General features: G+C 40.4%; 2 protein-coding genes across 2 annotated transcripts in view; one reads left to right on the forward strand and one right to left on the reverse strand.

Moving 5' to 3' along the window:
• LOC145457473 (coronin-7-like) overlaps positions 1-26,513 on the forward strand; it is a 64,954-nt gene continuing 38,441 nt past the window's right edge. Inside the window, exons 1-7 of the mRNA XM_080335690.1 lie at positions 1-145; positions 2,289-2,385; positions 3,118-3,266; positions 4,600-4,789; positions 5,351-5,427; positions 5,486-5,620; positions 7,358-7,443. Of these exons, the coding sequence (XP_080191816.1) occupies positions 86-145; positions 2,289-2,385; positions 3,118-3,266; positions 4,600-4,789; positions 5,351-5,427; positions 5,486-5,620; positions 7,358-7,443 (794 nt within the window). The 5' untranslated portion in view covers positions 1-85. The remainder of the gene's footprint in view (positions 146-2,288; positions 2,386-3,117; positions 3,267-4,599; positions 4,790-5,350; positions 5,428-5,485; positions 5,621-7,357; positions 7,444-26,513) is intronic.
• LOC145457474 (uncharacterized) lies at positions 8,802-25,854 on the reverse strand. The gene is made up of 8 exons (XM_080335691.1): positions 16,847-25,854; positions 15,939-16,080; positions 15,606-15,838; positions 15,432-15,544; positions 13,581-13,811; positions 11,474-11,584; positions 10,847-11,011; positions 8,802-10,648 (listed from the first exon to the last, which is right to left on the reverse strand). Exons 1-8 carry the CDS (start codon positions 17,147-17,149, stop codon positions 9,250-9,252), a joined length of 2,697 nt encoding a protein of 898 aa, XP_080191817.1. The 5' UTR covers positions 17,150-25,854; the 3' UTR covers positions 8,802-9,249.

Below are 26,513 nucleotides of genomic sequence, written 5' to 3' on the forward strand. Positions count from 1 at the left end.
CCGACTTTTCTTTATTCCGGAAAATCCAATATTTTACAGTAATTATTATTGAAATTGTTGGAAATTGTTGCGGATTTAACACATCATGTACAAGTTCAAAGCGTCAAAATACAAGAATGCTGCACCAAGTATTGTGAAAAAAGAGGTATGCCGTATTCTGCTTGGAAGAGTATCATTTCTTGTTGGTTAGATCATTTTACTGTTTTTTCTCGAGTGACAGAAACTTTATTTTGATCCAACCGAAGTAGGCCTACATAATAAAGAAACAGAAACAATATTGATATGAACAACGTAACCACAGTATTCGGTATTAGATAGGGTTGATTGATATGACCCTGTGGGTCACCTTGTCTGATCATGCACACATTAAACAAGTGCACTCTACCTACATAAACCGGTTGCAAAAATTGTAATTGAAATAAAGTAATTCAAGATAATGGCTAGCAGTACGGTAAGGGGTGAGCATATGAAATTGAGGGCCAACTTTGGGCTATGTGTGGCAAGAGAGGTAATCAAGTGGATCTTTTTAAAAATATATTATATAGCCTATGTTTTGGAGACATTGTAGCAGTGCATTCCAAATGAAGGGTATTTAGTATTTATACGTATAGATGTCTTTAAGGTTAGTATTAGGTGGAAATTTGATGATGATCTTGTATTATGGGGTTGAACACTATAAGCGGGTATAAAAATATCACCATACAACTTCCGCAAACTTTTCGGATAATATTGTGTATAACTTTTAAGTCTTTTGACACTTCGATGCAATATAGAACATCAACTTTTTTAATGGTAAGTTTGCTTAAGTAAGGTGTCAATTTGGTGCATAGAGGTTCAGATGAAATCAACCGTATCACACAATTTTGCAGCGCTCAAATTCAGCAAAAAGTGTTTGACAAGCATTCCCCACACTATGATTGAATATTGCAAGTTAGAGCTGAACAATGAGAAGTAAATAGTCTTAAGAACTGGCCTAGGAGCGATAGATTGAAATGGTTCATCATTATTTCTACACAATTAGCTACTTTTGACACTGTGTATATTCAATAGTGTCGTTCCAAGCTCTATGACATCTTAGCATCAATTATATGATGCTGAATCACATATGTATATACTCTTTGAGGTACAGAACTTCAATAGGCTATGCAGTTGAATAATATAGTGATATTGAAATCAACCCGAATTTTTCTGACTGATACTCGCCAGGATTAATCGTCAGTAGTGAATTGGAAAGAAAATTGCATATCAATAGTCGTATCACCAAATATGACATCACCGGCATGTTTATGTCAATATGAATATATTAGTCAATTCCTAAAGTTTGCAGTAAAATTGTGATTGGCAGTGACATCTTTGTGGAGGAGCATCTCAATATTATCTGCATTTAAGCTTAGCTTAAGCTGCCTGCAGTTGTGGATCGATATAACCTGGCAATTTGTTAACCTGTAGTTTTGTGAGTTGTGATCAAGTAATGAAGTTAATAGTCACTGGTCGGTAAATCTCAATGTTAAACTATTTTGTATTCACCCTCGAGTCCTAGTAATTTTATGAAAGGCGGAGCTCCAATTGGTTACGGATTAATTCCGAATTAATAACTTTATGGACATGCTATGGTTATATTCAATACTCTCAGGTGTATTATAATCACAATATCTGAGATCAATATATATCTCAATTATCATGAGGCTTATTTTTGTCCATTATTGGTGATAAATGACGGACGTTACTGTTTGATATTTCTATTCCGTTGCAATTTTCTTGTCTGACCAATGTATCAACTTGATTTTCAATTTTATCTACTAGTCGTCAGCCAAATATAGAGAACTTCCATATGCTATAATTATTCAGGGTGTTGCAATTCATAATCGAAATGGACGATGTATTTTCCAAAACATTAGAATTTGGCTTTGTCAAACATGATGAAAGCAATGCAGAAATCACACATCCATGAACACTGAACATTTACCGAAATGTGTGTGTGAAAAAATGTAGTATGAAACTGCGTGTGACATGTGTTGGAAGTTGGACCAATATTCGTCAATTCTGAAAACTATGCGAGTCGAGTCATTTTCATTCTCACACAAATGACTCGAGTTGAGTCACTAGCAAACTGTTACTCAAATCCATCTCGAGTCAATCCAACGCTGCTTGAAACCTTTAATCAAGAGAAGCTCTGAAGATGGTTATTGCTATTTTATATGCTTATATGCTCTCTAATTATACCTGCAAGTATAATCACTATTTTTGTAATATTTGATTTAATGTAACATTAACTGACATCTTTTTAGGAATGTATCACTGATGCTTCTGTGGAAACTCCGTTGACCTTTGGCAATTTTGTATCCGCAAGCGCAAAACTTGTTGCATTCTGTACAGGAACAGCAGGTAAATAACCGTAGTTCAATTAAAAACAACGTAACTAGCATTTTGGAGCAGTGCGTCCCAACCAGTGGGCCGCGGAGCTATTTCAGGTAGGTCGTGTTGTGTAGTATTTTTACATGTTACATTTTTATGTTCAATATCATAGATAAAGGATTTCAGTTGTTATGGAATGCCAGCAATCTTGTAATTGATATGATAGCAATTATATAGGCATGTATGATAAACTTTTGAAATACTGACAATCTTACATGTGATGGATGGTCGAAGATATAGATGTACTGCAATTCTAGGTATTCGGGTGATTTTTCGAGTTGGGAAATCTAGTCAATCAAGTCTAGACTTGATCTGATGTCTGATAGCCTATGTAAGCCCAACTTTTGCTTTTGCATTAATATAGTAAATTGCATGTGTGAACAATTTTTTTCTATCTAATTTGTTTTGTCATATCTTATTGTGGGTCACACAATAAAACTTGGATTAAAAGCGGTTGGGAAGCACTGATTTAGCGTTATTAGCCCATCACATAATTGCAACTGTCTTGCTGAAATCTGAAAATCTGTTTTAGATTCTCATCGGTTGGAAAATTATTCAATTTTCGATATTTTTGCAAATTATAAGTCATCTTGTATACAGACATCTCCCTTTACCTACGTCTTAACAATAAAATCCCACCACAAACACACTTGAAAACAAGCATATGTCAGCATTATACTCAAATGGATTGACTTGCTTCAGGTAGTGGGAAAGTGACCGTTTTAGACGTCAATGCAAAAGGTCGCATTGGCAACGGACCTGCACTCAACGCGCACTCTGACTCGATCACTGCGTTAGAATTCTCACCGTTCAATCACTGCAAACTAGCCACTGCAAGCGCTGACAACACTGTGAGTATCAAAACATTGAATTGCATGAATCAATCCGTAAAGCAGTGTTTCTGAAACTTTTTTTCGACACGCCCTCCTTGACGACAGTGAAAAATTTCGCACCCCCCCCCCTTATCGTCATATCAAAAAACCAGAATCTTTGCAATCCCAATGCATTGTTTGGTGGCATGGAAGTTGTTATGGCTGTTAAAACGCTTCTCAAATACGGAATTCGGACTGTACGCAGAGCAATAATTATGAGCTGAAATTAAATCCAGTGAGCCCGAAAATAAATTCCCCCAGAAGTCTGGTTTATCACCGTTTTTTTTTGGGGGGGAGGGTGGGGCTGACGAAGTTGGTGCCTAATTCCTTCTGTTGCCCCACTTCAGCTTTATTGAAACGTAGCCTACCTAACATTGGGCTAAATCTAAAACCAAAAACCCGTTACACTTCATTCAGGGACATCTTCTGATTAGTGCAAGGTTCGGTATCATTCAAAATCGAAATATAATTACGATTATTACTATTGTTGAAAACTGGAAGTTTCAGCACAAATCAAACTCATTCCGATTTCAAGAAACATCATTTTTCTCAAACGGCTTCGCGCCTCCCCTCAGTTGCTTTCACGCCCCCACAGTTTGGGACATACCGTCATAAAGCTTACTCTAAGGTGTGAATATAAGGAGATTGTAGCGACAGTGCCGGTTTGGTATCTGTAGCCTATCAATCAGAATAACTGCCAATCTAGTTAGTTGGCGGTCAACTAAATACTTGTTTCCTGAGCAGTCCTTCTTCTAGTTCTAGTTACGCAATAAAAAAAAATTAGTTCCCAAACACCTAGAAAACACGTGTCGCCGTTTGGCATGAATCCTGATAGCTGGGTTTTGTTACACGATGTTCATGCAGCCATTGCTATATCAGAGTTATCACTACAAACAGTGGCGTGCTCATGGAGTGGGCTGTGTGGAGGCCGAAACCTCTCCCATTTCACGTGCAGTTCATAAGGAAAGCCGATGCGATTCCGATAAAGTATAAATGAATGAGTTGCTACGGAATCGAAACTAGTTTGTGTTTTAGTTAATTGCGAATTTTTAATGTTACCTAAATCTAGAGCTAGTTGCCAGTCTTGAAAAGTGTGTAGTTCTAGTTGTAATTGCTCTCTCCCTCTTCCATCCTTGAATGTCAAAAACGATATATTATGTCTAAATCAGCCATGGACACTAATTTCACAGACTACCACTCCAATTCGGTTCGACACCTTCTTATCTTCGTGGTGCACTGATGTGATGAAATTATAATAGAACTGATACTGATACTGATCACCACATTGGCACTTTTCCGATTTTTGTGGCAGGTAAAAATTTGGGATCTCCCCGAGGATGGCATTACGGAAGAACTCGCTTTGAAACCAGCCGTGACGTTGTCAGGTTTTGTTGCCCGTCCGGAGTGCGTCGCTTTCAATCCTGTTGCTGAAAACATCTTGGCGGTCGGATCAGGCTCAAGATTATCGATCTTCAGTGCGGACAGCGGAGAACGTGTCTTTGGTATGAAGTTCGACACAGCTGTGCGTCTGAACTAGACAAAATTTCTAAAATTTTATGTTCATTAGAAAAATGAATTTTTTTCAAATTTTACTGGCCACCTACGCCATGAATTATTATCAATTTTCGATCCATCCACCGTAAATACTATTATTTAAAATCCAAAACTTGGTACATCAATTACTTTGCTTCTGCCAGTTGAAATTGCGTCAATTTTGTTACACATCGTTTTCTTGACAACTTCATTTCATGGCATAGCTAGTACAATCTGCAAAAAAATTAATTGTTATTTAATAAATGTAAAAGTTTGTAACTTTAATAGCTACGCTTCTGCAAGTTAGAATTGAGCCAAATTCGGTGTGCACCGTTTTTCTTTACCCTGCCTAACAATTTTGTGTAACAGCCAATAAAATTTGGAGGAAAATAAAAGTTTTGAACAATCCTACTAGACAGTCAGCACTGACCAATGTATCGAGATAAGCATTTTTCGACACCAAACCCAACTTCGTTACACCTTTGAAATATACAATCCCTGCAACTTACATATGTTACCGCGACAAACAGATTTAGACCTCGGATGTGACTGCATTCAAAGCATATCATGGAAGAAGGATGGAGTCGCCATTGCTGTCACTTCAAAAGTAAGCCAACTGCTGCCCATAATGTGTTGGAAATCATTGAGTTTTTCATACTTGGAAGGATCGCCGATTGTTCGTATGCAATCCTCGCGATGGCTCAGTGCCAGCAGAGAGCAAAGCTCATGAGAATCACAAGGAGTCGCGAGTGGTTTGGATTGGAGAGACCAACTCTATCATTACCACTGGATTTTCTTCGGTAAGTGAAATCGTTGCTTCGTCTTCTCAGCAAATCAGTAATTTGCTTGTAACTTTTTCTGTACATTTTAAGACAAAGTTCTATGGCTCAGTGCTCGGGCCGGTTCTCTTGACTTTATATGTCAACGACATTTTTGAATCATCCTCATTGAGTACCACACAGTTCGCTGATGATACTTACCTCTCCTCTCTCACTTCATCATCTACGGCAAAGTTGGATGCCGTGACCAGTGATCAAAGTACATGAGTGGACGGCCCACAATAATATTTGCGTCAACGCCGCAAAATCCCTATTATTGGCCATAAACTCCGAAATAAAAACCTAACCGTTAACATCGCTGGTCAACTTATTTCGAACTCGAAAAATGCCAAGATTCGTTGAGGGTTTTACTGAACTGGAAGAGTCACATCTGGTCGCAAGAAACAAAATTATCACGGAACTATGGTCTGTTCTACAGCCTTCGAGTCTAACATGCCAGTCTGGGTCCTTCTGATACTCTTTACCTCATTATTCCAATCGAAGTTGCAATATGGCATCATCTGTTGGGGGGCTTCCAGTTTTAGCGCACTGAAGCCACTGCGAAACCTACAAACCAGGTCCTCCGTATCATAGCCAGGGTTCCGAAGAGGCCAGGATGTGTGTCCAAGAAATCACTGCTCAAAAAATTCGGCATCCTAATCATAGAAGATATGCGGAAGCTAGAAATGGCCAAGTTTATGTATCAGTTCCACTGTGGTCACTGCCCCGAGAGTTTAAGACTTCTTTACATCGGTATCATAAGTGCTTAAGTGCGCCGCGCGTCGTTCAACTACTATATGCCGGACCTGCAGTGAGGAACAGCATCTCGCCGACTGTCCGACAGTCGTCTAGCATGTCCGTCCACGTTAAAAGTCGAAATACCAACAATTTCTACTGATTCATTACTAGCCAGCCGCCAAGTTTGCCGGACCACGACCTGACGTATCGATCTCGCCTTCCGACACGTGCCACCTCTTTTTGTCGCCTGTCCTTTAATAAGATCCTCTTACTTTTCACTCAGTGTGTATGCCTCCTTTTTTCATCGCCTAGGCCAGGTGTCGTTTCGACACCTTCCTATCTTACATTGTATCGTAGTCTTGTGGTGCATTGAAATTATGATATTGTTGACAATAAATTGAATTGAATTGGAAACGAGATAAAAACACGTTACTTTTGCAGCTTTTGAGACCCAAACTAGCTTTCTAGTATAAGCGGTCATCAAGATATGGCAAAATTTGCTATTTTCAGCTCGTTTGGTGAAATTGCACTGCCACTAGACACTAGAGGGTGCAGGAACTAAAAATCGTGATAAAAGTATTCGATTTGATATTTGGAACCATTATTTCTATGAGTGAAATTATCATAGGAAATGCATGAAATAGCCTCTATGTCACGGTAACTGAGTAGTGAGTATATTTTCGAAGATTGTGCCTATTTTTCGTAGTGTGATTACAGTGTGTCAGTCACAAAGATACATATTATTGCATATCTAGAAATTAGCCATCTTCCACCAACTTCTAAACATATGCAACGCGACGACAAATACTTTTTGAAGATATGTACTTGAGAAATATTTACACCTTTCATTTCTATTTCCACTTGAAGTAATTTTAACATGTGGACGTTGCTACTGATTCTTGCGTTTGAGTAGAAACTTGTATATCTACTTCAGTGGCTCCGCTGACTATAGGTTCAAAACGTCCCTTGTTTTTCGTCTAGTCTCGCTTTAAAGAAGTGAAGCTTTGGACCTTCGGTAACGGTAATTTATCGTGTAAAGAGATGGAGGAATTTGGCACGGGCACAGGGTAAGTGTGATTTCCCTGTAGGAATTCGTACGCGAATTGTTGATTGATTTCTGATTCGCGTGTCTGCTGAAAGTTGTTGCTGTATCTCATGCAGCTTTGGTCTAATGTAAGTTAGTTTTCTGCTCTCGTTGGTGATTGGCGCGCCTAGAAAATGATTAAGGATGGATAACGCAGGAAATATCTTTGATGTTTTGAGGCTGCAGCCCACGATTGGTTGAGGAAATGCGTAGATTTGTGGTATGAGTTTGTAGGGTTTTATCGAGGAAAGGCCATCGGCTAAACCAGCGTTCGGTAACGTTTTTTGCTCTGCTGGCAGGTTTTGAATTTAATTTTTTTCGCGGACCAGTCTTTCAAAACCCCAATAGTTAGACATTTAAAATTAATTGCAGCTCATACAATACCAGGTCACGAAAGGCTTCCCACACCCAGTAAGGTAGTAACACACAGTTCGATTAAAGGCTTCAACTTCCATCACTAATCTTGATCAATATAACCGGTACCTTCATTTAACTGGCGAGAGCATACAAACTTTTAACGGATCATTAAATAACTCCTCAGCTTCGGACCGCAGGTTGCCGATCACTGCTAGACAGCTTGAGACCCAGGGATATCTAAATCTCTTCTAGATATCCCTGCCTGAGTCCATGCGCGTACATGGCGCTGGTAACTCTGCTGTCGCCGTATGATTGAAGCATCAAGCTTGCCAGAATTACTGCTCGTACATCGGAAAATATCAGCTTTTCCCGTGTCTTAGCTCTGCCTGAACCAGTCAGATTGACAGAAAGAAAAGATGAGAGCAGATTATGACGACCCTGACACAACTGCTACTTTTATATCATGTAGGCCTACTCTATCTCTTCTTTTGGGAGGATTTATCCTCTTTTGTCAACGAGGACGCTAAAAAAATGCCCAGATGTCCTATATTTTCGCATTTCGAGTTGGTTGCTTGTACCTACAAGACTTATGGGCAAGATGTATTTATTTCCAAATTATTACTGCAGCCATAAAACATACTGAATTGCGGGTTTAAAACAGATTTCCAACAACTTGCCCTACTGACTCAACCTTCTTCATTGTAATTGCAAACATTGTTGGATGTTCTCTGTAACGTCTGGGCCTATTTACATGCGAGCAAGTGCGAACTTCACAGACCTATTATAGTCGGATCAGCTACGAGCAGCTTGACGGTACCTAATTACAGATATATTTCGTTTAAATTTCACGAACGGGTTAAAATGATGATTCCTTATTGGCAAAAGGTAAGGGAACCGCTGGGTATTCATATTCTGAATCTGAAAAATATGATTTGTCCGTCTCTTTCTCCGAACCACTGCGCGTTTTATTTATGAACTCTAGAGAAACGTGCAAATCTTTATTGATCTGATCTGCGCAGATTTGGCGCGAAGCACAGTTTGAAAAAAGAGTAATCGAAATATTCGGCATTTTCACGATAAATATCATTCTAGAAGGATTAAAAATATCAAAAAAGTATGCAGTGTCGTAAAAGCGAAAAAGAATTCATTCGTGAACAGAACGGATGTGAAAGTCGGTGTATAGCAACTCGGTTAACGATGAATAAATCTCAGTAAGTTTGCGTGCTTGACAAACTCTAGGAAACACAGTCAACGATACGCTAACAATCGATTTCCTGCGTTTGTTCTGTGGCTTTATAACCCACACTTGCGATTGAAGTTGGTATTCCGCATTCTTCCGACATGGAGCAGCTGGAACTTGAGTTCTCGCCTGGGCCCGTTCTATGCTTGGCATAGTCGATCTATCGATAACACTGGGTCATCGCCTCGCCACTCATACGACCGGCACTCCTTCAGGATACCTTAACATATTATCCGCTATCATATTACGATTCAAGCACGCAGACGTAGGCATAACCTGCGCCGTGTTAACGTGTGTCGTTATGGGCCCGGAACCGGACGTAGGTGTCCTTACAGTGTTGTTTCTCGGGCTTTGGATGGGCTGGAATGCAGACCTGCTATTTCCCTGCGGATAACACGAAGCAGGAGCGTATTCTCGTCTGTGATTTACGGGGTATCGGTCTTGGTAAGGCGTTCGGGTGTTGTTAGCGTACGGCGCGTAATGCCCCATATCTGCCAGCATAGGCTGCGTGTCGTCCAAGGGATCTGCTTCATAATGCGGGTTCAGTGGTAAGAGGGCGATGTTTTGCATTGGGCTGTGATTACCAGGCGGACTGTAAACGAAGTCACTCCTCCCGTTAGCTCTGAAATCATGGACCGGCTCGTATTGCGTATGATTGGTGACCGGTGGTGGAATGTACTGTTGATGATAGTGCTGGGGCGTATCTGTGAACCGCGAATGGACTGTACCGCTGTTACTGCTACTTGCAATACTGCTTCGTCCTAGAGAACTCGTCCTCTGCGGCGTGGTGATTTTTGACGAATTATTGTTGACGCATTTCGGATTTGATTTCTTCTGAGCCACCGCGTCCGTGGTTTGCTTTTTAGCGTCTTTTCCCGCGCTGTAATGGTTGTGATGGTGATGGTGAACTACCGTAGGTAACTCCATTTCGTCTGTTGGAGCTCCAGCAACGTAGTCCGAACTGAGGTGGTTTTTTAGGCTTTTTAGCTTCCTGTGTCGGTAGCACACGAAAAACAGGACCAGTACCGATAGTATGATGACGGCCCCAACCGCAGCTCCTACTGCAGGGTAGATTACCTTGAAATTCGGGTCTTCCAACGAGTCAGACGTCTCGCTGTTGCTGATGTATTGATCACCAACACCTGGTTCATCGTTCTTTCCTTCCTTACTAGGTATGATTCTGATTGAAGTTTCTGTGAGATGTCCGCCTTCCTTTGCTTCTTCAGTGCTCACCAAGCCACATAACGTGTCGCTGTTCGGAGCTCGCCTTTCCAAAGACATGTGAATGCAGATGTTATAGGTCTTGCCAGATTCGAGTCCCTCCACTGTGAACGGCTGAGTTTTGGGCGTGATTCTCTGTGATGTAGGCTTCCCGCGGCTGCCTACTTCGAGTATTGTGACGTCCAGCTCGCGCTCTGTGACGGGTAGCATGATTTCGACTGAGCTCTCCGTGACAGAGTCTCTTTTGATAAAGAGTTCAGATTTTTGCGGCTCGACTGTCGTAGTAGCCCGCGAACGGCCGAGTGTCGTGGTCGTGGTCGGCGACGTGAGCGATACTCCGCACTGCGGCCCAGTCCAGTCGGGAGGACATCTGAAATGATGCATATTAGATGCAATTTCGGAACTATGAACCCCCGATTAATTTCTACACAACCCCTCGACTAAATCTACTTTTTAAAAGTGCCTTTCAGGCCAGCTTCAATTTCTGCTTCCACCCAAATTTCTACTTATACTATAGTTACATTTGCTTGGTACCGACGCTGACAACTTTGGCCAGCTCTGCCCGTACCTGCATTTCGGTCGTCTCCCTTCCACGGAGCACTTGCCCCCGTTCCAGCACTCGTAAACGGCGCACGGGTCCGGGAACCATCGTGGCTTGCGAGTGGTCGTGGTCGGAGGGTTCAGGGTCACTGTGCTTGTGGTCGTGGTATCCATTGTACTTGCCAGCTCAGCCCTAGGAAAGCGACGAAGTGAGTTTAGATTCGTAGCCACTTGGAGTAGGGGTATCTAGATGTATGGTATATATCCCTGTATGTAGCTAAGAAATTTGCGTGACTTAATACTAGATCAGTGGTTTTTAAAATTTAATAATATGGCGAACCCTTGCGCTTATCAGCAACCCCTTCGACGAACCCTAAATTTGGGCGGAGTCGCAAAATCAATAATATTACATTACATTACATAATAACATTACACATAAAATTTATTGCCATAGAAGACTGATTCTGAGTATCAACGATAGTGATGAAGAAACGAAACCAATAAATACGATTTTTACCCGAAACAGACGGATTATTATGAATATTAGCTCAAAATAACTGATACTTTTGTATGAATGGGGTGTGTGTCTTGACCTCCACTGAACCCTGAGAATGACTCAGCGAACCCTATTGTACTAGATGTTCAAGACACTCACTCGGTGCAATCAAAGTCTTCGATGGCCAGTTTTTCGATGTTTCGGCCTGCGAGTTTCGATGTCTTCGAGCAGCGGATGTTGTCCGGGGCGATGAACGCATCTCGAAATATCCTGTGGAAAAACATGGTTTACACTTACAGTCCCTGTGGGCAACGGGACGGGTTACTTCATGAAAAAAACTTGACCCGTCAACCAGCAAACGATAAGAACAACCGCTGGCTGGCGATCGTGAATTTATACAAGAATTGACTACACTACGGCAGAGTACACGATTCTAGTGCGATGATTTCGAATACTGAAGTTATACGCCCCATCCCACTAAGAATTGTATTTTCTACTGGATGCGTAGATCCGATACTTTTCCCGACGCGGAATCCTTGAAACCTCGATTTATCGTATCACCGCATTCAAAACGTGCACTAAAAAGCTACGCAAGTTAGTGAAGGTGACTTTATATGTGAAGTCGTGATGAAAACACAGCATTGTCACTAGTCAAAGGAAATACCCATGGTCGAATAAATGTCAAATAATCTTTATTGTGATGAGGAACTTACTTTTTAAACTTTCTGCGTCATTCATACTGTCGCAAAGTCATGAGTAGTGCCCAAATACTCGACTGGGCGCTAAGCCTAATACTCTATTGAGAATCGAATCAGTGAGGTCCACTCAACTCACTATCCCCGAACCGTGTGCTTGGATTATGATTGTTGTGGATATGCGGGCCTCTTGAAACATTAATTGCTCAATTATCTCGTTTCCGATGCGTGAAGTAGACGCGGTCTAACACTCGGCAATTATAACCGATTATGTGAGCGTTTTCCGCATAAAAGTATCATATTATAACGAAAACTTGCGCCAGACATCACGGAATTGGGAGTTTAACTAGGACGATATTTTCCAAAATAATAACTCGGCATTGAGCGTAGTCACGCAAACTTTCCGCTCTGTCGTCTCCAAAAAACTCTGACTAAAGCAACCTCGCTCTCGCACCTGGATTGAATTAGTAGCTGTATAAATTTTCGAATTGGTTTACGCGCATGGATCATGACGGTTAACTTTCTCACCCCTGGGAGTAAACAGTATGAAGAAAAATTAAGGCACAGGCTAATTTACTTTCGAAATCGGCCATAATTAACAAGCTCCGTCTTTATAACGCTGTCAGGATGAGCGATTCGTTCCTATGTCTTAAAATATCAACTGTTTTAGCAAAGGTTCAGTTAAGAGCTTCTGGGAGGTACAGAACTTCATGAATAGTATATTCATATTGAAGAAAACCCGAAAAGTTTCGGCTGACACTTGTCAGCAACCAGTGAAGAATTGGAAAGAACATTGTATATCAACAATCGTATCGCAAATAAGGATATGCCCTGATTTAACACTGAAAAAGGCCCGCTAGTTGAGTAGCGCTGTTTCGAAAGCTTGAAAAGACCCCGTAAAATCGGAATTGTCGGTGATTTCGCGGTTTTTGTTTAGGCGCGTGAACATAGCGATCATATATATCAGGCCACTGGCTTACATTTTCGCGAGGCGCATATATCGACGCCTGTAATCTCGCTGTCATTGGCTAATCTGGGCTTTTTCAAAACAGCCGTGAGTCACGGGATCATCTGGCGCAGGGCGGACGAGATTTAGACTAAGTCCGTTGACATACATAACCTGCTTACGAGGCGGACATGTTTTGGTTAAATGTGATCGCACCGCAGAGCCAGAATCTCTGTATAACTATAATATTACTATTCGCATATATATCGTCGCTGTGGAATCAATGTAGCTTATGTCCGTTTTTTCAAATTTTGAGATCCATTTTTCAAATTTATAGAAAATATAGTTTTTGTAAAATTTTTATTTTGTTATGACTATAACTTGGCTATTTTTATGTTAATCTCATTGTTTCAAAGTCAATCATGGCCAAGATATATCCGACAGAAAATTAAAACTTTGCATGAAGTCGATTTGCTCAGAATGTGAAAAATTGACATAAGCTACTTAAATTTTTCATCGACTTTGCATTACTGTATCAACTTCCACGAAAATCGTAGCAATACGAAGATTACGTATTACTCAAATTCGTAACGACAACGTCCTGTCTAAAAGCGCGATAACTTACCCCATGTATTCAGGAAGCCAGTGCATCCCGCATCCGCAGCTCCAATCGTTCCCCGTGATATCCAGTAGGTTTAGAATCACTCTCCGCGGTATAATGCCAAGCGGAAAGTCTGTCAGGCCCATTCCGTGGATGTCCAGCAGCTTCAAATCGTGCATGCCCTTGAATGTGTGTTTGTCGATCGCGCCGACTTTGTTCAAGGACATGTTCAACGATTTCAGGCTCGTGAAAGATCTGAATCGAATGAAAGAGATTGATGCAGCGATATATAAATAAATAGTACAATGAATTGAATAAATAAAATAAAAATGCAATAAAACTGAACTGAAGAGTAGGGTTGTTAAAAATTAACTTTATTTTCAAATTGTTACGGCTATTTGACTGTCTACCACAAGATATTACTGAATTGTGTAAAGAAAAACGGTCCATAACAAATGTGGCTCAATTCCAACCCATAGAAGCAAAGTTATTGGAGTTGAAAATTTTGGATTTAATAAATGAAAAACTGAAATAATTTCACTTCTACTGATTGGCATTGAGTCATATTTGTTTGGCATTGGTTTTGTAGACAACGTAACAATTTCACAATTTCAATTTTTGAAAGTTATTTTAAAGGTAGATTCTAAATTTCCTACTTGAATATCTTCACCTCTACAATTGAGCCAAATTTGGTGCGCAACGTTTTTAGCCAACCTAACAATTTTATGAAATAGCCGCAAAAATTTGAAAAAATAGTCATGTTTGAACAGCCTAATGAACAGTTTGTAACTTTTGTCGAACTTCGGTAGTTTTCCGATACTGTTATTGATAATATCATCAAATTCAAAGCACCAACAATCACAAAATACTATTATTTGATTGACCGCAACCTTGCAAAGATTTTATGAACGTTTTGTCTCGGTAGGAATCACTCTGGTGTAAAACATGATCCCGTCTCATAATTACCAGGTTGCAAGTTTTGTTATGACATGGCCGGCTACTTGAGTGCGCGGTAATCTTCTCCTATTACGGCTTCCATGAAGTGTATTTAGATGATCGATAAAGACTGTTTTTGATAAGTTAATTAACCCATTACCCTTCTTCTCCGCCCGAAATTGTCTCTCAATTGGATTTTGCAAGACTAAGTGGCCCCTTTACTGCGATTCGTCACTCCCGAGGACCCATTTCAGGAATTACCAGAGCATGTACCGAAAAATGAGCCACCTCAAAGGCCTGTAATGGATTCGCCGGCGCGTCTAGACTTTCTTGTTGCGTCTAACACACATTTTACAGGAATTAATATCTCTTTGTACTCTGGTAATTATGAGGTGTGAACCTGTTTGGTTGAACAAAGTGGTCGCTTACGATTGTTATAGTAGTGGGCTGATACAGAGGTGGTCACTAACGGAGTACTTGTGCGTTTTTGAAGTCTTCAAGTAGGTTTCGTCTACTTACACGGCTTATCAAGTAGTAAAGTTTTTAGACTATAGTTCCGCATCTACCTAACCAGTTTTTCCGGAAAGCTACAGTTACTATTTAGCAAGTGGTTTAGGGACAAATTTTTTATCGCTTTTGTGAGTAATACGATACACGATAACGTAATATCTTTAAGAACACTGCACTGCAGTTGCGAAAACAAAATCTTGTAATTTCGAAGGTACCGTCCATCCCGATTAATTGCTAGAAGTATGCGACTCCTCGAACAAACTCCTTGAGTAGTTCTCGGACCGTTCATTTTGTATTTCGACTTGAAGTAGTTTTGTCATATATTAGTAAACGTTACTTCTACTTAGAACTGAGTATGGAAACAACGATTATAACTTGGATCAACTCAGGTCTTACATGATGGCGATTGATTTATATAGGCAGACTTACTTCACGACTTGTGGTACTGCTGTCAGGCGGTTATTGCTAATGTCGAGTTTCGTGAGCCGACTCGAATCATCGAACAAGGAGGTGCGCAATTCCGTGAGTCTGTTGCTTCTCAACTGTATGAAACAATTCCAGCGTTAGAGCAATGTCCCAATAGTGCATCTTCGCATTATTTACCAAGAGATGCTCGAGGTTGACCGTGGAAAACGCCATGTCTCGGATGGTACCGATTCTGTTGAAGCTTAAGTCCAGTAGGCGCAGGTTAGGGGTGTGGACCAACACTGGAAATGACTCCAGCTTGTTGTGACTCAGTTTCAGTTCCACCAGTTTCGGGAGGTTGTCAAACGAACCGGGTTCGATGAAGGAAATCCGGTTTTGTTGAAGGTATATTCTCGCCAGCTTTGTTAACCCTGAAAACGCAACGTCTTTTCACTCGGAATTATCTTTGAAGAGACTCTTTGAGACTCGTGATATATAATTATCCATGATCAGAATATCGCGATCTCTAACCTTTGAATAAATTCTTGGATATCTTGGTGATCCTGTTTTCCTGAAGCATCAAATTCTCCAGTTGGTGCAGATCCCTGAAGATGCCGTCCCACAGAATCAAGTCCGATATCTTGTTACCGGATAGGTCCAGCAATTTCAAGTGCTATGAAGCAAAGTCGATAATGAGATACCACGACAATTCGGATGCCATTGAAACCGGCATATTATTGACATTCAGTTACCAGACATGGATATACAACGGTACCCCTTCCTATGAACCGCAGTGTACGCCAGTCAAATTTAGCGCCAACTGACGGCAACTCAATCAAAACAACGATAAATCGTTTCAACTTTGAAAACGAGGTCAGGCCCGCTGAGAAAGCGTCGTCTTGTTGTTATAAATTGCTTTTGCCGTGACTTATGCGCTGTGAACGGACCGGGGATAGTGCACCGTTTCCAAACAACGTAGTACAGATATGCGGCTTGTGTTGTTTCTTGTCTAGTTACCGTGAAATATGGTCTTAAGCATACAATGATTTCCGACCAGCTCTAAAGACCTAAATGCGGAGAGCGAAGGCAAGCTGTAGTCCATCAGATCTTAACCTATTCGATTCTGATTAGGAGTATTCGAGTATAACTATTATGACGTCACAACATTATGATTGATGTGTAGGGGCTCAAATATGTACCTTTTATGCGGTCACAATGAATATAATGCCAGTGCTACATCGCATTAAAAACTATTTGGTATTTTGCCGACCATACCTGTTTGATTGCGATTTGTGACAATGCTGTGGGTTGATGACAGTTGAAAATTGTGTCGAAACTATAATTCTCGATGATAAATTAGTAGCAAGGAGCATTGAGCACTTGAACCATCGTGCCCAGTCCAGCAATGCAATCCAAATCTCATCTTACATCAAACTAACCTGTAGAGGTCTCAGTGTCGCGGCGCTGATTCTCGTGATGTTGTTATTGTACAAATACAAGGTTTCGATCGTAGAGCTGAACCCGGTTGGGGTTTCTTTATATTTCTGGTTGTTGCAAGTCGCGGTCACCGCGTTACAAGAACAAGCCGCTGGACAGGCGGCAGCGCTGGTAATGGTCAGGCAGCACACGAATAGAATCCACGGTATCGTTGATAATCCTTTGACATATCTTCCTTTGTTGGTATCACTACGTATAATTCCGCGTTTATACTGCGGCGCAGTTTGCGTGCGAGGTATTCCCATGCTTTTGCAAAATTCTCAGTACGAGCTAGTCGCGAAAACTATACCCTTTGTCTTCTCATGCGTGACTATTGCTACGCGACATACAGTACTAAAAAATAAGCAAACGGTCATCATAAAAACTGATTTGAGAACAGAATAAAGTTCCCATGGATTCGTCTGTCACGCGCGTATGAACGGGAGAGGAGTTATTCCTTGACTTGACTTGCAGAGAGACGGCGGGCATGCGTGATTGACTGTGAAACGATATCGCCATTCTTCGGCGAACCTATCATTATAACACTACAGCGGAAGAAAGTCCATTCAGACTATACTTAAATGCGCGCGGATTTGCCCGCGAATATATTTCCTCCGTGGTATAGGAAACCGTTTTGACCCAGCTTTTCCTGTTCCTGCTGTTTGTAAATCCTTTCTAGTTGCTGACGATTACCCCTGACGAGTGTCAGCCGAAACTATTCGGGTTTATTGCATTATGAATATACGATTCAAATAATTGTCTATTGAATTTCTGTACCTCCAAGAAGCTATTCCATCGTACTGTCAAATTTGGATGAAAAAGTCTTCATAGCCTTCACATATCACTTAAGCGAGTTCTATTTCATACTTATGGACAGTTTGATACAACACTGGCAGCATTGTGACGTAGGATAAGTGGAAAGTACTAAATGAAACCAATGTCCCTTCGGAAAGCGGGTTAAATTTCTTCATCAGTTTCAAATAAGGGGTTCTATTTCAAATCAACTGACAAGTCATCAGCCTTTGAAATCGTGCAAATGAGAATAGTAAAATTGAATACGTTTGGAGGATATGCGGTCGAAAATTACTGATCTAGATGATACGATCTCGCTCTTCGAATTTTTGCATGTGTAGAAATTGAAGCTACGGACGCTATCACTGATTCATCTGGCTATTGGTACGTGGTCGCTTCTAAAGTCTGGCCGCAATAAACTCACGTAGAAAACGACTGTCTCGCAGAAGGAGCTACTAAGAATATTAATTTGCTTGGAAAAAATAGCAGCTATAACCTTCGAAACGACCAACGATTCGCATCGTACCCAAAAATGCGAAGTTTAATTCGTTTTCGACCGCGCACTTTTTTTACGGATTATCTTTCCTTCCTGCGACACGGTATTACATTTAGACGAAACTAAGCTATCGGCCGCCGACGTAAACCGGACTTAAGTCTTTGCTAGCATCACGTTGTTCGACATGTTTGTTATTGTTTCAAGTGGAATTGACTGGCAAGTTTTCATGACGGATTGTAATTCCAGTACTGAATAGATTCAATGTCGAGAATTGCTTATCGTTCGTTTTCCTATTCATAGGAGATCAAGCTCCCGTCGGTTTAATCCAAATCAAAAAGGCCTACGTCACGGTCAGACTACCAGACAATTTTCAGCTTCTCGGAATTAGATTAGAATTGGAATTACAGCTACAGTTTTTTTTCTTCAAATTAGATTAGAATCAGAAATACGGAATTGGAAATTGAATTAAATTCTGCATTAAGAAGAAATGAAAAAAAAATCAAGTTCAGTTCATATCAAATTCGATTTCATTCTGATAAAAATCTGTACACTGAGCTTGGCTATACTAAACTATACTATACAGTTCTCCTGTAGCATTTTCAGGAAAACCAGGAATTTGATTAGAATTAAAATATTTCACAAATTAGATTGAAGGGTCAAAGTAGTCACCGTCGATACTCAAGTAGAAGTAGAAGCAACGCCGTTAATTTCTACTCAAGTAGTTGTGCAAGTAGAGATTTACAAGTAAGTAAAGTGAGTATTCCGTGATTAGTTTTGCCTAGAATTCTATGCCCAAGTCTAGATAGTCACTTTTCGCGAGCATTCTTGGACCGCGCGGCGCTCTATAAAAACTGACGAGTACGGTGATTTTTGGTTTAAAATATACATTCTGACAGCTCTAAACCCAGTCGGTCGTATCGCGAATATCCCGGGCTTGATCAAAATTTTTCCCTGATCCCACCAAACACGGACGCGACATAATCTCGAGATTACGAGTGAGATGGAACGGCGAAAGTTGCGCTTCGCGTTGACTCGCGCTAATCCGATCGGCATCTCGCTTTGTCATATTTAACGTGGACCTGCACTTTGCATTCTTGTACGCAAATAGAATACGTAATTACATTTTCATGCCGGTGACGCCATATTTTGTGATACGATTGTTGATATACATTAATGTTCTTTCCAATTCTCTACTAGTTGTTGACGGTTACCCCTGACGAGTGTCTGCTGAAAATATTCGGGTATATTCCAATATCAATATAATATTCATTCGTATATTGAAGTCCAACCGATGTTTCGGTGTAACAGAGCCAGACCTTCCAGTTCTACTTCCATTCGAAGTAATTTTGACATGCCTTGGGAATTGTTACTTCTACTTGTAATTGAGTAGAAATTCACGGCGGAATGATTCTACTACTTGAGTAGCAACGCTGACAACTTTGACCACTTCTTTTTGCTACCCCACCTCCCGTTATTATGTAACAATTTAACATGTTCAAGACTCCTGGCAGACAATTAGAAAATTCTAGTTCTGTAATTCTAATACTAATCTAATTTGTGAAATATGGTGTCATTCTACTTCTAATCTAATATCTGGTTTCACGGAAAATGCCAATGGAGTGTAGGCTATGGTGTGAAACGAGTCAAGCTTGCTGTACAAACATTTGCAGTCCTCATGATTATGAGAATGAGCTCTGAATTAAAATAAACTGAACATGATTAAATTTCTCCAAGCTTTTGCGAATTCAGTAATTCTAATTCTAATCCAAAATCGGAAAATCTGAAAATTTTCCACTTGTCCAACTTTGGTTCCAAGCCATTAAAGAGCGCGGTGTCATTATATTTAGAGCGGCTGTAGGTAGGGTACCGAGGCCGTTAATCAAAAGTCGCGCGCCGCAGCAGATGTAGCGTGCAAAGTCAACGGCCGGCGCCGCTACGTAAACACGAGGATCATGTTGAAAACCTGGCGATTTTTCGTTCGAATCCATTATCTCGATAGAGAGCTCAACAATCACACGATACGCACTATTTTCGTTCTGCGCCGATTCCTATTCGCTGGCAACCAGAGTTATACAACTAGAAAATTTCCAGCTTTTGCAAATTATACTAGAATTAAATTATCGCTACGTAGTTTCTCCGAATTACATTATAATTATAATTAGAATTACTGGACTTGAAAATTACATTAAACTTTCGAATTAAAAATAAAATACAACAAAAATCAAGTTCAGTTCCTATTAAATCACCGACATTATTAGTCTAATAAGTATGAACTAGAATCGTCGAGTTGTCCAATCTGCTTGCAACCCTCTGTTTTCAGCGTCCGAGAATCTCCGCCATATTGCCCTAACAACATCGCCTCGCTCGCGTTTTGCGTAATTAGAAGCGATTCCTATCTTAATGACAACTTGCTACAGTCCCGGCTCGCTTTCTTCGCTACACTTCCTAATTATCATCAGTATTAGTCTGTGATGGCGCCTGGCTGCTCACTCACAGGATGTGAGCTGGTGCAGTTGCAACGTTGTTTGTCTATGGATTCTGTTGACTTCCTCCGACAAGTTATAAATTTTGGAGTGAATGATTTCTGTCCCCCTTGAGGTGCTAAATTTGAATATTTCTTTCAGGACTATATTCACTGCAGTTTATTTTATAATTATTACTACAACTTGGCTACCTGTACAGCAATCTTCGTCTAGAATTCTATTTTAATTACATTCATACGTCTTACGCGAAGAACCTTGTCGAGATACGGAACTTCAATACACAATTGATTGACATACTCATATCGAAATAAAAGCGAATATTTTCGGCAGACACTCCTCAGGGGTAATCGTCAGCAGCTTACAGTGAATTGTAAATAACATTGTATATCAACAACCGTATTTGGTGATACGATTTTTGGTATAAACTGTTTTTCAATTCACTGCTAGTTGCTGACGAGTGTCAGCTGAAAATATTCATGTTTGTTTCACAATAAATAGATTATTGTGTTAAAAGTTCATTGCTGTTCTGCAGTCAACTCTTGTTAACAGGCACACGAAAAGAAATCGAGTTAATAATCATACTGACATCAATGTAGTCCTGAGAGCAATATTCCTTAACTACCACGATTGAATCTCACCACTGTCGAATGTGAGGCACATATGAAATCGGGTAATACGCGTTTGAAATATGGAAGACAAATTTCGAACAGCGCAATTAGCACTGAGACGCAACTTAACCTCAAACGGTCTGCCATCACTTTCCGAGCGTGTAATTATATTTTTGAATCGGCCGCTTAATAACCAGAATTATCGCTTGTTAAAGGACGAGACTGCAGTTCATGTATAACCGCATAATTGGCGGAATGGCGTCACAGTATCCTTCCAAATCGTCATACTCAAGGGTTTCTGGTCAGAAATGGAACCAATCAGTCGATTTCGATCCCCGGCTTATCTTTGAGGCGAATTTTCGTATTCAATCAACCAATTCGTAGCCTAGCACTTCCCGCCCGAACCTCAACGCTAATGTTATTAACATTCTGCTTCTCAGAAATCCGTCAAGTCATTAGAATTAATAGATCGTTGATTGAAAACGTTTTGATCATCATCATTGGGAGTGAATTTTCGTTTATAAATTTCTAATTAATGCGGCGAGAAACCGGGGGTAATGAAGTTACGCGAAGAACATGCGAATCAAAATTGGTCGCATTACTGGTATTAGCAAACTTTGTCGGCCATCGTATGGATTTACTAATCACAGCAGTCGAAATTTGTTCCATTGACCAGCTTCGAGGTTAAAGTGCACTTGACAGAACTCAATTTGGGTGTAAACTTGGAAAAACGGATTATTCTAGGTGTCTAATTAGACTGATTATAGCGAAATGCCGGGAATCCAATTCGAATCTAATTTGTGAAATGTTTCTATATTTTCATTCTAATTCTAATCTAATTTCTGGTTTCCTGAAAATGGTACATGAGAACTGTACAGTGCGAAACGAGCTACGCAATCTGTATAGTGTACTTGCACGCACTCATTTTCTATTCCCGTGCTTTCGAGAATGGGATCTGATCTGAACTTAGTTCAATGTCCAAGTTTGCGAGAAATCCAGTAATTCCGATTCTAATCTACTTAGGAAAAATTGCGAAGCTATAATTTTAATTCTAATTTAATTAATAAAAAACCTGCAGCTATAATTTAATTCTAATAAAACTCAGAAAAGCTGGAAAAGTTTCCAGTTTTCCGAGTCTTTTTTGAAGCAGATTGTCGGCCCGTGTTTACTACACCATATCCGATGTACTTCATCGTCGGCTGGGGTTGAGCGGGTCGCGTGAAAAGTGAAATTCGATACGCCGCGGTAAATACCCCTCGTCTTTAATGAAGGGTTCAAAGAATATGCAATTATCCGCGCCTGCACCACTGATATACCCCGAGCCTATTCGCGGATCGAATACTGCTTGTACTACTCTCTTGATTGCAGAGAAGTTTGTAACGCGACTTCAAATATATTTCCTTATCATTGCGCTTGCTTGACCTAACATCTACCTAACATCATCAAGTTCAGTACATATCAAATCAGAGTTAATTGCCATAAGCACGAGAATATCAAATGTCTGCACAGCAAGCTTGGCTCGTTTTGTACTACACAGTTCTTCTATAGCCTTTTCAGGAAGGTCAGATATTATATTAGAACTAAAGCAAAGAAACATTTCGTAAATTAGATGAGAATTAGATTACCGGCATTTTATGATCTATTTGTCCAAGTGCCTCTAATCTAGCTCAAGATGTGGGGATAAATACAAATCCTTCATTGCCATATTTGCGAACGCGTTTTGAAACCATGTTCCTCGTATCGGGTACACACGACTTTCCAAAACAGCGCCAAACACTTCGTTAACTCCAGGCTCCCGTAAACTGCGCACAAGAATATGACTCGCCGTTCGTTATTCCTGATATAATTTTGAGTAGCCGGGAGCAAAGTCGCGTTTTTATGACGATAACTAAGTGGTCGTTTAATTGCGTTCGGTCAGTTGACTTTGATTTATCACCGACGCCGCACCAGGTGAGAAGTAATATCCGACACGTGATAGTCTTTAGTTCATATGTATCGCTCCAAATTGGATAGGATTTTGATAATAGCTGTGAAACACTGCGCTCATCATTCATATCCCCGAAAATCTGATGTCGAACCTCAGAGTTATGAGGCTCAATGCTCAGACCAATACGATGCGTAAAATATATACCACTACCACAAACTACTTTAACTCCACACGGCCTATTATGATATTGTATTTACTTTTATATCGCCCCTGTCGCATCAAGAATGCCACTCTCGGTAACATAACCCTCAATAAGCAACGGGCGAAATATCTCATCGCCTCAAGGGATTGTACACATGAACGTGGACTGTTGAAACGGCTTACGAAGCTTCAGCTTAAAGAACCTTCAATAATATGAGTTGACCACATATATTAATTGGAAGCTACAATCTACACTTCGCTATCATATCAGTAATATTTTACACACGTTCACACTACCACGTCACTTGTATATGCAGTTGGATTTTCAACTCGCAAGGAGTATCTGAAGAGCGTCTTGGAGGCACAGAACTTTAATATACAGTTGTTACGATTGTTGACATACAATGTTTCTCTACTATCCCCTGAAGAGTGACAGACGATAATAGTCGCGCCTATTTCAATAAGTATGTTAATAGGTTTCAAAGTGTGAATGCAGCGGTCAAGTGTTGACTACATACAGATAGAACCATTGCGAAATATTACGAAAACATCTCGTCGATGTAACTAACAATCGTCAACAACACTACTGCAAACTTATCTTGAACTTAGCAGAAACGTCCCGAAAACCCGGATTGTTTACCGGTATCAATATTTCATCTACAACTCCTGACTATGGTCGATTACATGCTTTGTAAACACGCATCATTGTCGATTTGTTTCGACACACACAGATAATAATCAACGCGTATACAGGTAATGATCGAAAGCACGGTCAAGTTTATAAACACACGTGTTCAACCGAGCTTCGGGCGGTGTAATAAAAATGGCCGTTTCTATTTGTGTATTGTTTATGTTATTCGGACCGCGATTTATAATGATCGAATAGTATTTGTGAATTGGACGTCATTATGTGTCCACTCGAGTGTTTAATCGATACGGCGAATTTATTCAATGAGATAGAAAATGATTGCCTGCAACACCTCGGGAATCCAGCGGTCGCTTCGCCTAGTAAAGATTCCGTTTGGACGGGGAATTATAGTATTATACACCGGGCTTCATTTAGTACCAGCTTGGACATTCGTTTATCGATATTTTATCAGTTCGTAACAAGATTGCGATAAATGTGAAGATACGAAGGAATCGGAAAGACGTACAGTATTCTTTCAATCAGACACTCACTTTAGCCTAGAACACGTAAATAAGAAGCATGCACACTGAATAAAAAGTAACGAAACTCCATGTTTGGCGATACGGTTGCTGATATACAATGTTTTTCCAGGTCTCTGCTAGTTACTGACGATTACCCCTGACGAGTTTCAGCCGAAAATATTCGAGTTCATTTCAATATGAATGTATTATTCAATTGTATATTGGAATATTTAACCTCCAATAAGCTCTTCCGATAACATACCAGCACATCGTTGAGCAAAGACTACTAAGACGCAACCCCTGATTTCAAACCGTGCCGCTCTTGTACGAATATACAGCTCCCTGTCTGACATGCGTGGCCCGATCATAATACAGCGCTCAAGGCGATTTTAAAGTAACCATAATCTACAATCACCACAATAACTCCCCAACCTAGCTGTACGCCGTTTCGAAACTCTCTAAACCCGCGCTATATTTACGATGCTCGGGCGCCGCAAAATAATGTCTCTCTCGTAGTACGACGATATCATAAAACGCACGGAAAATTGAACCCGTAGCAACTTTTCCTGGTGACAGCTGATTGGATTATAACTAACGTTACCCCGTCACTGATTAACGCGTGCTTTGGTCTGCGTTACCTGAAAATCTATCCCTCTCACTATTCGTTATGTGTTATCCCTTATTTCATTACATTCAGTGCGCACTGTGCAGGTCTCTTCTTCATATAGCCTAGAATCAGGTGGGTGTCTGATTTCAAAGACCACCACAAGTCGTTTCGACACCTTCCTATCTTTTCATCGTCTTGTGATGTTTTGAAATGATAATATTATTAATAAAGTGACACTAATACCGACTGTTTCAACTTTGAAGGCTCCCCTCAACCGCACATCGCGGTGTCGCCAAAACCGCGAAACCTGCGACCACTTTCAAGCCACACTCTGTCGCTTCCATATTTGCACGTGTTCCGACCCAATCTCGACCATGTTAAACTGCATGTAACAAGAATTCTTGAAAAGTAAATCATTGATAAGGATTTGGACTAATACCACTCTGCTGCCAACTCAACTGTGTGTCGTACAACTCCAATGTTGTTTTAGCGCGAGCTATCAAGTAGTGTGTAGTTTGTTACGAGTTGCGCGGGACCCGATAACTTTCGTTTCGCTGCGTTCTCTCGCAGCCACTTCTGGGCTGACTCGAATTGCCCCGCGTCGCTTCGTTATCGCTGTTACCGCGATTGGAACTTCGTTCAATGCCTGAACTTTGAAAACTCACGTATTGGATAGTATATTCATATCGAAATCAACAATTTATATACAATGTTCTTGACAATTCTTTACTAGTCGCTCACGATTACCCCTGACTAGTGTCAGCCGAAAATATTCGGGTTTATTTCAATATATATATATATATATACTATTCATTTGTATATTAAAGTTATTTTTAATCTACAAGACTCCTCCAAAACTATATTACGTACCACTCAAACTGTTTTCTCGTAAGCTGATCGCACGACAGAAATGAAATGGTGATTTATACTACAGTATATTCGTAATGCAATATACCCGAATATTTGCGGCTGAAACTCGTTAGGGTTAGGTTTCAATTTATAGGTTTCAATTCTATACTAGCCGTTGACGATTACCCCAGATATACAATGTTGTTGATTCGATGCGACTCTCGAGTGTTGATATACGAAGTTCTTTTCAAATCTATCCTAGTTTATGACTATTTCAATACAAATACATTATTCAACTGTATATTGAAGTTCTGTACCTGCTAGACTATCCTCCTCAACGTGAAAGCGACTCTTCGAAGCCGCTAGACTTCTAAACAATCGTAAAGTCTAAATTCTTTCAATTTCTGACAAAAAAAAAACGAAAAGCTCCCGCTCTGTAAACTTTGGGAACACATTACGTCGTTATAATATCACTGGCAGATGTTTGTTTTCTTTGCCACGAGATATTCTACACAATT

Source organism: Botryllus schlosseri, chromosome 15 (genome assembly GCF_051294905.1).
Source record: "Botryllus schlosseri isolate E-star chromosome 15, Bs_hap1, whole genome shotgun sequence".
NCBI lineage: Eukaryota > Metazoa > Chordata > Ascidiacea > Stolidobranchia > Styelidae > Botryllus > Botryllus schlosseri.

What these genes read in the sequence shown, in the direction of transcription:
- LOC145457474 (XM_080335691.1), bottom strand. Translation starts at nt 17,149, where the DNA reads ATGGGAATACCTCGCACGCAAACTGCGCCGCAGTATAAACGCGGAATT. An exon ending in CGACACTGAGACCTCTACAG is followed by an intron (nt 16,081 to 16,846) that starts GTTAGTTTGATG and finishes TTTGCTTCATAG; the next exon opens with CACTTGAAATTGCTGGACCT. An exon ending in GAAGACTTTGATTGCACCGA is followed by an intron (nt 11,012 to 11,473) that starts GTGAGTGTCTTG and finishes TCGCTTTCCTAG; the next exon opens with GGCTGAGCTGGCAAGTACAA.